At 44.4% G+C, this 14227-nt stretch overlaps 1 protein-coding gene across 8 annotated transcripts in view; it reads right to left on the minus strand.

Moving 5' to 3' along the window:
- kiaa1109 (KIAA1109 ortholog) overlaps window positions 1-14227 on the minus strand; it is a 527093-nt gene that overhangs the window by 306654 nt on the left and 206212 nt on the right. For all 8 annotated transcript variants that reach the window (XR_005944164.1, XM_041196895.1, XM_041196846.1 and 5 more), the window contains exon 22: window positions 1036-1212. Coding sequence is in view for 7 of the 8 variants with exons in the window: in XM_041196895.1 (XP_041052829.1) it covers window positions 1036-1212 (177 nt within the window). In the remaining variant the exon portion in view is untranslated. The remainder of the gene's footprint in view (window positions 1-1035; window positions 1213-14227) is intronic.

Here is a 14227-nt window from a genome sequence, read left to right on the forward strand (position 1 = left end):
CCTTTTTATCCCATTTTCCATTCCTTTTTCCCCACCATGGCTCCTCCCCCACCCCAACCCAAGAGCCATCTGTTACTTGTTGATGTTGTTCTTCTCAGAGTGCTCACCCTTGTTCTGCCATTATCACATTCTGCTTTACCTTTGCCACTATCAGCACCTTTCCTAGCCCTTACCATTACCATTAATACTCCCTTCATCTTTTTGTTCATGACATCTTTGTCAATCTCTCCAATGCCCCCACCTATCGCTGGCCTTCTATCCAGCTTCACCTGCTCCACCCACCTTAAGCAGCATTAATTTAATCACATTTCTACTTCTCTGTAGTTCTGAAGAAGGGTCATTAGGACTCAAAATGTCAACTCTGTTTCTCTCTCTACAGCTGCTTCAGACCTGCCGAGTTTTTCCAGCATTTTCTGTGTTTGCATCGCCAATAGCAAAAGGCTCTTAAAACACAAAAAACTGGAAAGCTTTGGACAGAGTAAATGCAATTTAAGAAACTGAAAAAAACTAAGAGAAAGACTGGATGTAATTACAACAATAAAAGGTTTTTCAAAATACATGTGCAGTAAACAAAGAGTTACAGAAAGAAAGAATTGGGCATCTTAAGGTGACATTGCAATTCTAGAAGAAAGGAATAACAGTTAATAAGCAATTACTCCATATATCTTTACCTAGGAAGGAGGGTAAGTTACTAAGTCTACTGTCGGATTTTCAGGATGAGCAGAGGAGAGGTTAGATAATTTGCAGAAAAAAAATGTTTGCTATTAAAAATGTTATATGCTCTTAGGATAGACAAGAGTACTTGGTCTAGACAATTTATGAGTCTTAGGGAATGGGACTAAAATTAACCAACATTTTTAAATTACTAATTAACGAAACATATTTTTAAAGATGTGTACACAATTATGTCACAAGTCTCAATGTAGTAAACGTATGCTCCTGTAATTGACATTAGTCTAAAGATCAAGTAAAATTCTATGAAGGGAAAAAAAGCAACAAATACTGACTTAGTCTTCCATACAATTGACAAATTACCTGTGGCAAGGTTACTTTAGCAGTAAGCAGACCCGCTTGCACATCAATCAGCCATGAATATTCTAGTGTTGCGCAGCCTAGAGGTAGCCCCTCTGCTGAGAACATGGCATGGGCCCGTAACTGCAGTCCAGACAGGCTGATATGACCTTCACGAAGTAGCCCATCCACGGATGGCCTCTATAGGAAAAAAGAGCAAAATCACCACTATTTGCAATACTGCTGTTAAAATCAAAGCATAATATCAATTAATGTCAACATCTAATATATTTCACACAATACTGAAAAATAATCAAATATCCAAACTGTCTTGACTCAAGTACTTCAAGCAAATTAAAAATCAATCACACTCAACGTTTCAGTTTTCATAGCATATCAGGAGCTGAGAAGTTCAAGCTACCAAAAACAAAAAGGTAATTCTTATTCAAATTTACACTACATTCATTACTGCAAATCAAACTAGGGTGATTCTGCTTCAAGCAGAATATGCTATGATAAATAGATTTTTTGCTTCATACAATTTTTAAAGGTTACATTGGATGAATTTTCAAAATGACATCAGCTAACTATTTCTCCAAGCTGTCTCTAAGTAATCCCCTTTGTGTCGGGAGTTAGACTGTGAATGAACGATATTGCTCCTAATTCAAAGGAACAACAATCTACTAATTCAAGGGCTTTCCTGCAGTATATTTGTTATGCATCTACAATATAAAGAGGGTGATTAAAACTATAATCTCATCAACAATTCAATCCACTCTATCAAGATGGGACTCAGATGTAGCTCCTAATGGAAATAGAAAGCCATCAAAAGAATTGATGCGCCATGGAAAGAAAAGGCTAAAAATCCATTTGGCATATTTTTTGGCGATTCAGTTACACCAGAGGTGGGAAGCATGTAAATCTAGCACTCCCACCTCATGTTTGTAGCTCGTGTCTGAGTGGGTTTCTTGCTGCTGGCTTCTTCTGCGCCAGTACTAGGTGTCTCTGCACTCTGCATGGGGCCAACAACATTGTGCTGAGAGCATGTGGTACAACCAGCTTGCTGTTCTTAAAGGCAATCTAGAAGGAAGTTGCACAAAAATGTCTAAACTCATAATCCAAGAAAGTGAGGGAGCAAGCTTAGGTAGACCTAGCAAATCAAGGTGTAGAATCAAGGGAGGAGAGCAAAGTAGTAACATGGGAAATGAGGATCAGAGAATGGCAGGAAAGGACAGAGAGAAAAGACCCAAGAATACACTAACAGTCAAGACTAGATGTTACAAAGATAACAAAAAGACAAAACCAAAGACTCGGGATCAGAATGTGCATAGCATTCATAACAAAGTAAATGAATTGATAGAGCATATTGAACTAAATAAATATGATCTGGTAGCTATTACGGAGACATGGCTGCAGTATGACAAAGATTGGGTCCTGAATATTGACATTTAAGAAGAATAGGAAGCTCGGTAAAGGTGAAGGGGTAGCATTGTTAATTAAGGATGGCACTGGTGCAACAGTTAGAGATGACAGTGATTCAGGAGATCAGGATGTAGAATCAGTTTGGGCGGAGATGAAGACTTAAATAAGGACAAATATGTGGGCATGAAAGCTGAGCTAATTGAAGTGAACTGGGATACTAGACTAGAGGACAGATCAATAGAGAAGCAGTGGCAGGCATTTAAGGGGATATTTCAGAATACTCAAAGTATATTCCTACTATAAAGAAAAATTCTAAGGGGAAGACCTGCCATCCGTGGTTAACTAAAGTAGTTAAGGAAAGCATCAAACTTAAGGAAAAAAATTATAACTGCGTAAAGATAAGTGGCAGGTCAGATGATTGGTCAGAATATAAAGAAGAGAAAATGACTAGAAGGATAATCAGGAGAAAGAGATTAGAGTATGAGAGGAAGCTAGCTAGAAATGTAAAAACGGATGGCAAAAGTTTCTACAGGTATTTAAAAAGGAAAAGATTAAGTAAAGCGAGTGTTGGTTCTCTGAAGAGTGACAGTGAGAGTTAATAGTGGATAATAAGGAAATGGCAGATGAAATGAACAAATATTTTGCTTCTGTCTTCACTATAGAAGGCACTAAAAACATTCCAGTAATAGCTGTAACTCAGGAGGTGGAAGGGAAAGAGGAACTTGGTGAAATTACAATCGCCAGGGAAGCAGTACCAAGCAAACCGATGGAGCTGCGAGCTGACAAGCCTCCAGGTCCTGATGGACTTCATCCTAGGGTCTTAAAAGTGGTGGCAAATAAAGTAGTAGATGCATTGATGTTAATTTTCCAAAATTCGCTAGATTCTGGAAAGGTTCCATCAGACTGGAAAGTAGCAAATATAACCCCTCTCTCTATTCAAAGTGGCAAGGAGGCAGAAAACAGGAAATTCTAAGCCAGTTAGATTGGCATCTGTTGTGGAAAGTGTTAGAATCGATCAATAAGGAGGTTACAGCTGGGCACTTAGAAAAACTCAAGGTAATCGGGAAGAGTCAGCATGGTTTTGTGAAAGGGAATCATGTTTAACCTATTTAGTGGAGTTCTTTGAAGGAGTAACATGCACTGTGGATAAAGGGGAGCCTGTGGACATGATGTACTTAGATTTCCAGAAGGCATTTGATAAGGTGCCACATTAAAGGTTATTGTGGAAAACAAAAGTTCATGTCTAGGGAGTAACACATTAGCCTGGATAGAAGATTGTTTTCTGCCAGCCAGCCAGAGTATGCATAAACAGGTCTTTTTCTGATTGGCAGGGTGTGGCGAGTGGAATCCCACAGGGATCTGTGCTGAGGCCTCAACTTTTTACAATTTGTATCAATGACTTAGATGAGGCAAGTGAAGGCATGGTAGCTAAATTTGCAGATGACAGAAAGATAGGTAGGAAAGTAGGTTGCGAAGAGGACATAAGAACGTTGTAGGTAAATATAGATGGGTTGAGTGAGTGCACAAAAAGCTAGCAGATGGCGTCTAATGTGGGAAAACATGAAGTTGTTCACTTTGGCAGGAAGAATAAAAAAAAGAGTATTACTTAAACGGAAAACGGTTGCAGAATTCCAAGGGGCAGAGTGACCTAGGTGTTCTAGTGCATGAGTCACAAAAAGTTAGTATGCAGGTGCAGCAAGTAATTAAGAAAGCTAATGGAATGCTATCCTTTATTACGAGAGGAACTGAACATAAAAGTAAGGATGTTATGCTTCAGTTATACAGGGCATTGGTGAGATCACATCTCAAATACTTTTTGCAGCTTTAGTCTCCTTATTTAAGGAAGGATGTAAATGCTTTGGAGGTGGTTCAGGGGAGGTTTACTAGATTGATACCTGAAAGGAGCAGGTTCTGAGGAAAGGTTGGACAGGCTGGGCTTGTTTCTACTGAAGTTTAGAAGAATGAGGGGTGACTTGATTGGTGTATATAAGATCCTGAACAGTCTCAACAAGATGGACGTGGAAAGGATGTTTTCTCTTGTGGGCGAGTCCAGAACTAGAGGGTATGGTTTTCAAACTAGGGCAGAGATGAGGAGAATGTTTTTCTCTCAGAGGGTTGTGCAACTTTTGAACTCTACCTCAGAAGGTGGTGGAGGCGGGGTCATTGAATATTTTTAAGGCAGAAGATTCTTGTTAGGCAAGGGAATCAAAGGTTATCGGCGGGGTGGGTGGGGGGATAGATGAGAATGTGGAAATCCAAACACAGACAGATCAGCCATGATCTTATTGAATGGCAGTGCAGGCTCAAGGAGCCGAATGACCTACTTCTGCTCCTATTTTGTATGTTCGCACGCACAGGACACACAAGCACTAATTAACGTCAAACGGACAAGCAAAAAAAAATTAGACACTCGACAACAAAAATTCTACTCTAAAAGATACAGGCATGGTCAAGGAGGCAAAAGATGACCTGGGCAGAATCAAGGGTAGCCCAACTATTCTATCAACTGCAATAAGGATCTAGCATCAGCAATTACAGTAAATTACTCTAATTTAAAGAGAGAGTAGAACCTGTATTTATGTATTAAATAACATATCACAGTCTTCATCTTTATTAGGCATTACATTTTATCCATCACAATGATATGCTATGTTTTCCTCTGAGAACTGATGTTAATATAGAAACAAAAGCACCGGTTTTATACTCAATTACCTTCCCACCAAAATTGCCAAAATGTATAAAAATGTACCACAGCGTTTGATACAAGTACTTTAAAGATTCAAGCAATGCTGCTTAATAGTTTTTCCTTTCTTGATGGTTTTAATTCCAGTAAAGTAATTTTTTCCTTTTTTTTATCAAGTGCAGCTCATCGTGGATTAAGCACAGCATTCTGTTGTTGCATAACCTCAGATGATTCATTCATGTCCTCAGTCAGAAGAGCAGAAAGGCAATGCCAGGAAGTGATAGGGGCAGAAGAGCTTTGTTCTGCATCGTGTTTAAAGAAAGCTTGGGGTGAGCAGAGAGTATCTATCCTGATGGTGCTGCCCAAAGACACCTGTGTCTCAGTATGGGAGCCCAACGGCCTTCATGCACCTGTCATCTGTGTGCAAATTTCTTAACTAGGGACTCCCAGCTCTGCCCCTATCACCATTTGTCTATCACCACAGGACTTGGTAAACGGACCCTGGTAATGGCCTGTGTGTGACTTTATTTAAATGCGGGGACCTCAGGGCGCTGTCACTGTCCACACAAACTTGATGGGTTGGTCGTCAGGTTTCAGTGACACGTGAATCACAACGACCGGGACCACCTTGCTGCTGCAGCTTTCTTCTGCCTTCACAGCCGGTGAGACGCACAGTCTTTCTTTGCCTGTTCTGCTATTGAGGAATTTTTGGACTGCACTTTGTCTGGCATGACCACCAACATTGCCACCATGGATGGCCCTACTAGGAGCAAGGAACTTTTGAAAAGAGATCTTCTCAAGAGATCTTCAGAGCGCACAAGTTTCTCCACCACATCCACAGAGGGGCTGAACAGGTGTCCTAAAAATAGGCTGTCTGACCTTCTCCTTGCTGGGGAACCACATTCTTTGACCATTTTTGCAATCAAAGAATGAACATTTTAAATTTTGTAGTTTGGAATGTTAGAACACTCATGGATAATCTCAAGAGTGACTGCCCAGAAAGAAGGACTGCAATCCAATGAGCTATCAAGACTCCAAATTGATATCAGCGCCTTCAGTGAGATCCACCTTCCTGGGGTGGGGCAGCTGAAGGAACAAACAGGGGGATACAAATTCTACTAGAAAAGAAAGGCTGACAATGACCTGTGTCCAAGGAGTTGGTTTGGCCATACAGAATAGGACCTTGGATACACTTCCAGAACTCTCCAATTGTATGACACTTCACCTACAGTTCAGGGAAAATTAATATGCCACCATCATCAGCACATATAATCCAACCCTTGACTCTCATGAAGATCTTAAGGAAAAGTTCTATTCTGATCTTGAAGCCATCCCAAACAAGAAAAGATCATCTTTCTGGGAAATTTTAAGGCCAGAGTTGGCTGCGATGCTGATGTCTGGAGAGAAAGCATTAGGAAAAATGGTGCAGCAAAAGCCAACACAAATGGTGTCCTCCTGCCTCGAAATGTGCTCAGCATGGCCTCATCAAACAAACAGCCTCTTCTGCCAGAAGGACAAATATAAAACCACATGGAAGCATCCTAGATCAAAGCACTAGCACCTGCTGCATTGTGTCATTGTTGAAGTCAAAGATCTAAGTGCTGTCACTTTCACTTGATCCATGTGAGGGACTGATGCCTGCTGGACAGATCATCAACTCATTCGATTGGTGATGAACATCCACCTAGCACCAAGACATTGCAAGACCCAAAAGTACAAGAGAAAGAAGATCAATGTCTCAGCCCTGAAGCAGCATAACCAAAGAGTGGAGTTCAAAGCACAGCTTTCAACCAATCTGGAAAACCTTTATACATTCAACTCAACTTGAGAACAGTGGAATCGAATAAAGTACTAGACTCCTGTGTCCAGACCAACGGGTTTGAGCATCATTGTCACCAGGACTAGTTCGACAGAAACTATGCTGAAATATGTGACCTCCTGGAAGAAAAACAAGCAGTTTTCATTGTCTGGCAGAACGACCCAAGGTTGCAAGTCAAGCAGTCAGCATTCTACAGCTCAAGGCTGACACCCAAAGACAAATCCAGAAAATAAAAGGACAAATGGTGGGAAGAGAAAGTCCAAGAGATCCAGCAATACGCTGACCAGCTTAACATGTGAAGCTTTTTTGAAGCCACCAGGGCCATTGAAACAGCCACCTTCAAAATCCAGGTCAGGGTGAAGTGTTGTGATAGCCCCATACTATTTACAATCTACCTGACAGTGGCTATTCACCTCAAAGATCAACTGCTCTCTGGCGTGAGCATTAAATACTGCCTAGATGGAAAAACTCTTCAGCCTCAGTCACCTCTGTAGCAAAACTAAACTGACCGCCATAGGCATACATGATCTATAGTTTTCAGGGATGACTGCAGTCCCATTGCAGACTCTATACCAGATCTGCAAGTCACTCTTGATCTCAATAATTCTGCATACAAGAGACTTGGCCTGTCCTTGAATGTTGATAAAACAAAACTCATATCAATCCACACCTGGTCAGCAAAATATTTCATCTCCCGTATATGTTGAAGGAGACACTCTGGAATATGTTGAGCACTTCCCATACCTTGGCAGCCACCTCTCTGAAAAGGTCACCATTGACAAGGACATCCAACACTGGATCAGCTGCATCAGCACAGCCTTTTAAAAACTACAGCAGTGAGTGTTTGACAACAAAGATCTCTGCAAGACAACAAAAGTCCTAGTGTACAGAGCAGTTGTCATCATCTCACTCCTGTACTGCAGAAAGACCTCGACTGTGCATCAGTGACAGATAAAAGCACTAGAGTGTATTGCACTCCGGATCCCACTACCTCATGAATCACCCTGCCCCATGTGCCAAAGGTCTACATATCAAGAATTGCCTGTTCAGTAACCTATGGCAGAAGCTTGCGACTGAATAGACATCATCCTCAAATCGAGGGACAGCCAACAATGATGACAATAACCAAATTTATTGTTTATCATTGAGCATCTTGGATTTCTGGCATTTGGTGCTTAAAACACTTATTTTCTGCAGAAACTTTCTGTTCAAAACAGAAAAATAGTTTAATCTGCACAATCCCATTCAGTGAAAGGGAGATGTCACATGTGTTAACATGGAATTTGTTTATATCTCCTTGTAATCAAGCATTAACAGAAGACGGAAAATAGTTTGTGCACTGTGGTTTCTATAGAATGTGGTTCAAATCAATCAAATAAAGGAAAGAAAAAGTGTAAGAGGAGTACTAAATATCCTTCACCATAAAAGATATAGGGCATAGGGCAGAATTTTCCATGCCTGCTAGTAGTGGGCATGATAGTTAGCGTGCGCGGACAATATGGCACAGTTTCACAACGGTGGGAAGACAGGTCACGATTGTCTGCTTAGCCTGCCGATGGTGGGCCGCATTTCCCACCAATGGTTGGTGAGCTCATTGTTAATACATCAGCATATCATTAAAAGGCCATCACACCAGGCTCTTGCACCCCCGCCGGATCGTCTGTCCATGTCGGCGGTAAAGTATGTTGACGTGTTTCACAGCAGCACATAGGTGACATGCACTTGGTAGCCTTCACTTTGGTGGAACTGGAAGTGAGTGAACAGCATCGTTCTGCAGAGCTCACCAGGGTCGCCTGTTGCTTTGCAGGCTACAGGGGGGGGCGAGGAGGCCAGGGTGAAGTGCCACCCTGCCACAGAGGCAATTGTTGTCATTGAGGGGTATCCAGGTGCAACTGCTGACCAGTCTCGGATGGTTGTGGTGGTTGGGGGGGGGGGGGTGCCGGGAGAAGGTGGTTTTTTGTGTGTGTGTGTGTGTGTGTGTGTGTGTGTGTGTGTCCGAGGGGGCAACAGCTGCCAGCTTTGGAGGTGCGTCTAGGGGCAACTGCTGTTGAATCCCACACGTAAGAAATCGAGGTAGGAGGCAGGGTAGGCAAGGGAAGTGGCCACGTAGTAGGGACACCTGTGTAAACTGACCATTCCTTTGCAACTGAGACAGTTCAGGTGCCGCCATGGTGATATGTTTGGGGTTGGGCTCCTAGACTTCCCGCCCACACAAGCAACGTGGAGGCACCAAAGTGCTACTAAAATCTCCAGACCTTACCTCCCCCACAGCACAGACTGAGAATCCCCAACCACTTTACTGGAACACGGAGCAGTTAGACTGGACCATTGTACAATCGCCCTGCCAATGTAGCAGTCACTACTGGAGACACCCACAGCCCCTTGCAATCTCAGCATCCCAGTTATGAGCAGTCTCCCCCATGTCGCAGGCTGACAGGGCATCTGTGGCCATCCGAGGGGCAGCCAGCACTCTTCGGGAAGCGTTAAGGGGCCATCACACAGTACCAGGAAAGGTGCTAAGTACACCCATGCTATCTACATCTCTCTCTTTCTTTCATGCCACAGGAAGACAACATCAGGAGCATGGAACCTGGTGACCTAGCTGTATGGCTGATGGCCTACAGAGAGCGGAAGAGATGCAGGAGAGCGCAACTGAGGCTCCTGGCCAAGCAAAGGCAAGAGCAGCAATCTCAGGAAGAAGGGGCTGTTGGTGCTCCCGCACACGTTGCCCAGCAGCAACAGTAAGCTGTGGCTGGTTGGTGCCTAACGACACCCAGGGTCTATAGACGCCACCTGTCATTCCTGCAGATGACCGAGAACCAATGTTGCCAATGACTGCACATGTCTGGGGACCTGGTCGCTCACATCTGCCACTTACTGCAGGACTTGGCACCAAGGGGACATGGAGGTAAGCACTGCCAGTGACTGTGAAAGCGACCACAGCGCTTAATTTCTATGCCAGTGACTCCTTTCAGGGCTCCACAGTTGACCTCTGTGGGATATCATAAGCCGCCACCCACAAGTGCATCCATGAGGTCAGGGATGCCATCTTCTCCATGGCACACAATTTTGTGCATTCAGGATTCCCACAGGTGCAGGATGCGATTGACTGCACCCATGTGGCGCTCAGGTCTCCGTTGCTACACACGGTGGACTACATCAGCCGCAAGCATTCCACTCACTGAATGTGCAGCAGGTATGCGACCACCAGAAACGCATCCTGCAGGTGTGCACACAGTTTACAGGGAATGTGCACGATGTCTACATCCTCGATCGGTCACAGATCCATGGAGTCTTCCAGGGTCCACAAAAGCTGCCGGGGTACCTCATCGGAGACAAGGGCTACCCACAGAGGCTGTGGCCGATGACACTCACGCAGTGGCCTCGGACTGCAGCAGAAGGACGGTACAATGAGGATCATGCTGCAGCCAGCAGCTTGGTGGAGCAGACCATCGGGATGCTGAAAATGAGGTTCTGGTGCCTGGACTGGTCTGGTGGAGCCCTGCAATACAGTTCGCAGAGGGTGTCACGCATCATCGTCTTCTGCTGTGCCCTTTACTACCTGACACTGCAACGGGGAGATGAGCTGGCTGCAGAGGAGATGGAGGAGCTGCATGTCTCCTCTGATGAGGACACCGCTGATGGGGATGAGGCTGAGGAGGTCCTCTGAGGCAACAATGATTGGGATGAGGCCCTCGCACTGGTTAGACGAGGCAGGCATGCTCGGGAGGCCCTCATAGCTGCTAGATTTGTGGAGGATGATGACGACATGCAGTGAGGTGACCCCATAGATCCTCACATCACATTTATGAACATTTGACTCCAGTCTGGCTTATGGCAACATGAATACCCTCTGTGAGAATGCACCTGTCATGGAGATGCAGTGGAGACCTTAATAGTCGCTCGATTGCAGGAAGATGATGACAACATGCAGTGAGGACACTCCATAAATCTTCACATAGCCTCTGAGAATGTCTGACTCCTGTCTGGCTGAGGGCTGCTCACTTGCGCTCCGTGATCAGAGTCATAACATAGAGACGCAGCCATGAAACTTTAGAAGTTCTGATGCTTTGTCTGCCTTCAGCACCTGAGCCCTTCAGGAGCTGGAGCACAGCATCAGTGGTCGCAGGTGCTAAAGAGATGGAGGCCAGCCCCTACTTAAAAGGTGTTGAGAGCACACAGAACGAGACATTGAAGAGTCATGCGGACTCGAAACGTTAACTGCGTTCCTCTCCGCAGATGCTGTCAGACCTGCTGAGTTTTTCCAGGTACTTTTATTTCTGTTTTAGACATTCTTGGAAGTTTATTGAAATAGTGAACAGTATGTATAAGTGGTTAACACCCGTGCCCAAGCTGTGCAACTAATTCTCCTTAACTTTCCTAACCCTGCTGCTACATCTTTGTGCTCCCAGGACATCCACAGTGGAAGTGGAGGCAGTTTGCTGACTGCAATGCCCTGTTAGTGATGACTTTGGCGGGCATCCTCTGCAGAGCCGAGACTTGGAGAGCCAAGACTTGGCGGGCATTCTCTGGAGAACCAAGACTTGGAGGGCCCAGACTTGGAGAGCCCCGGCCTGCTTTCAGGGTCATGCTGTGTGGCAGTGGCACCCTCCTCAACCTGTGGAGCTGGAATTGCTGACATCACAGGAAGAGTGGAGTCGGATTGGCCAGACACTCTCGGAGTCACCTGGATCGATGGATCCAGAGTGTGCACCTGCTGATCCTCCTCCTTATGGGTGCCCAGGGGCCCCAGGTTGACTCCTTGGGGAGCAGGGATACTGGAGTGAGATTGAGCTGCCTGTCATCCCTCTCACATACACACTGTTGGAGGTTAACTATGGCATCAGTGATGGAGTTGACCCCATGCAGCAGTGCAGAAGCAACGCCCTGGACCAAGCTCTCCATGGCAGTCGCTATCCTACCAGTGTTGACCTCAGTGCATTGGTATGCTGGCACTATCACCTCAGCCTGAAGGCAGATGGACTCCTCCATCATGCCTTGCAATCTGAGCAGTGCAATGGACATCCCTTCCTGTTGTTCCCTAGCTTGCCTTTGCAGCTCTAGCAACTGTGACATGACCAAGTCCAGAGGCTCACCATAATTAACATACCATTAGCAATGTTCTCACAGTGAGACATAGCAATTTATAAGAACAGGGAAAAAACATGATGCCAAGACGACTGCCTGATTTTTTTTCCATTGGACACTCAGTTCATTCTTCTTCCAAAATCAGAAGTCTGCTGATTCTCTCCACTGTGGGGGCTTATATTCACTTGTGCCATATTATGGTTTTAAGTTACAGATGTTGATAATTATTTTCTGAAAGGAATCTTTCTTTTTATTTATTCTTTTATGGTATGTGGGCATCACTGGCTAGGCCAGCATTTATTGCCCATCCCTAATTGTCCTTGAGAAGCTGGTGGTGAGCTGCTTTCTTTAATCACTACAGGCCATGTGGAGTAGGAACACCCACAGTGCTTTAGGAAGGGAGTTCCAGGAATTTGACCCAACAACAGTGAAGAAACAGCGATATAGTTCCAAGTCAGGATGGTGTGTAGCTTGGAGGGTTACTTGCAGGTGGTGTTCCCATGCATCTGCTATCATTGTCCTTCCATGTGGTAGAAGTGACGGGTTTGGAAGGCACTGTCGAAGCTACTGCAGTGCATCTTGTAGATGGTTCACACTGTTGCCACTGTGCATCAGTGATTGAGGGAGTGAATGTTTAAGGTAGTGGATGGGGTGCCATCAAACAGGGCTGCTTTGTCCTGGATGGTGTCAAGCTTCCCAAATGTTGTTGCAGCTGCACTCATCCTGACTTGGGCCTTTAGATGGTGGATAAGCTTTGGGGAGCCAGGAGGTGAGTTACTGGGATGCCGTATATAAGTAATTTGAGACATGACATCTAGGTGTCTCATGCTCTGGAGGACAAAGATGATTTTGGCCTATGGTTTCCAAAGTTCTCCACCAATAGAGTATAAAGGCACAATGATGGACAAAGAGTAAAACAAAGGAAATTTTAACGAAAATTGCATTGGTTATTATTACCTTAATAACCTGATCAGAATGCCATGTGTTGGGTTCCCTTAACCGAAGTCAACAAGGGAATTTCCCTTTATGCATTATGTAATAAAATCATAAATTTATTTTTATAAAGAATCAAGCTTATGATTTTTTTATGTCATCAGCTGGCTGTCCCTAGATTCGAGGATGACGTCTGCTCAGGGTCATGGGCTTCTGCCATGGGTCTTCATGTGACTGAACAGGACGCTTCCCGATCCAAAGATCTTTGGGCACATTGGGCAGGACATCCCACGAAGTAGTGGGATGCGGAATGCAGGATTGTCTTTCTTTTCTTTCCCTCTCTGCCACCCTTCTGCCTCATCATTAAGGCATTTGGACTCAAAGCATGATGTAACTTGATGGACAAGTTGTTACCATTTTGAACAGCTAGTAGCAAGCTCCGCCCAGTCATTAATGTCAAAGCTGCAGCACTTCATGGGAAGCTTCAGAGTATCCTTGAAGCATTTTCTTTATCCTTCCCTGGAATGCTGGCCATTTAAGAGTTGAGAAAACAGGACCTGGCAATGGAGATTCTTTTCGGCCATCCAGACATAGCATCCAGTTGATTTTGCAGGCGTTTTGCCTGAATGCTTATGGAGCTAGCTTTAAAAAGGACAATAGCATTTGTTCGACAGTCCTCCCGCTGAATCCAGAGGGTGCGGTGAAACATTGCTGATGAAATTTCACTAGTGCTATTAGGTGTCACTGATACACAGTCCAGTTTCACTGCAATGCAGAAATATGGTGATGGCAACTGCCACTGTACACTAGGACTTTTGTTGACTTGCGGAGGTCTTTGTCATCACTCACTGCTGTAGCTTGTAGAAGCTGTGATGCACAGCTGATCCAGTGTTGGATCTCCTCATCAATGGCGGCCTTTTGAGAGAGGTGGCTGCCAAGGTATGAGAACATTTTCCAGACTCTCCCCTTCAACATTTATGGGAGGTAAAATATTTGGCTGACAAGGTGTGGGTTGATTTTTGAGTTTTGTTTTGGCAGCATTCAAGGACAAGCCAAGTCTCTTGTATATAAAATTGAAGAGATCAAGAGTGGCTTGCAAATCTGGAGCAGAATGGGCAACAATGCTGCAGTCATCCACAAACTGTAGATCATGTATATATATCATGGTCAGTTTAGTATTGGCACAGAGGTGATTTTTCATCTAATGCTGACACCAGAGGGCAGTTTATCTTTTGAGGTGAATAGCCACTACCAGGTAAACTGTAAATAGT

This window comes from Carcharodon carcharias, chromosome 1, assembly GCF_017639515.1.
Source record: "Carcharodon carcharias isolate sCarCar2 chromosome 1, sCarCar2.pri, whole genome shotgun sequence".
NCBI lineage: Eukaryota > Metazoa > Chordata > Chondrichthyes > Lamniformes > Lamnidae > Carcharodon > Carcharodon carcharias.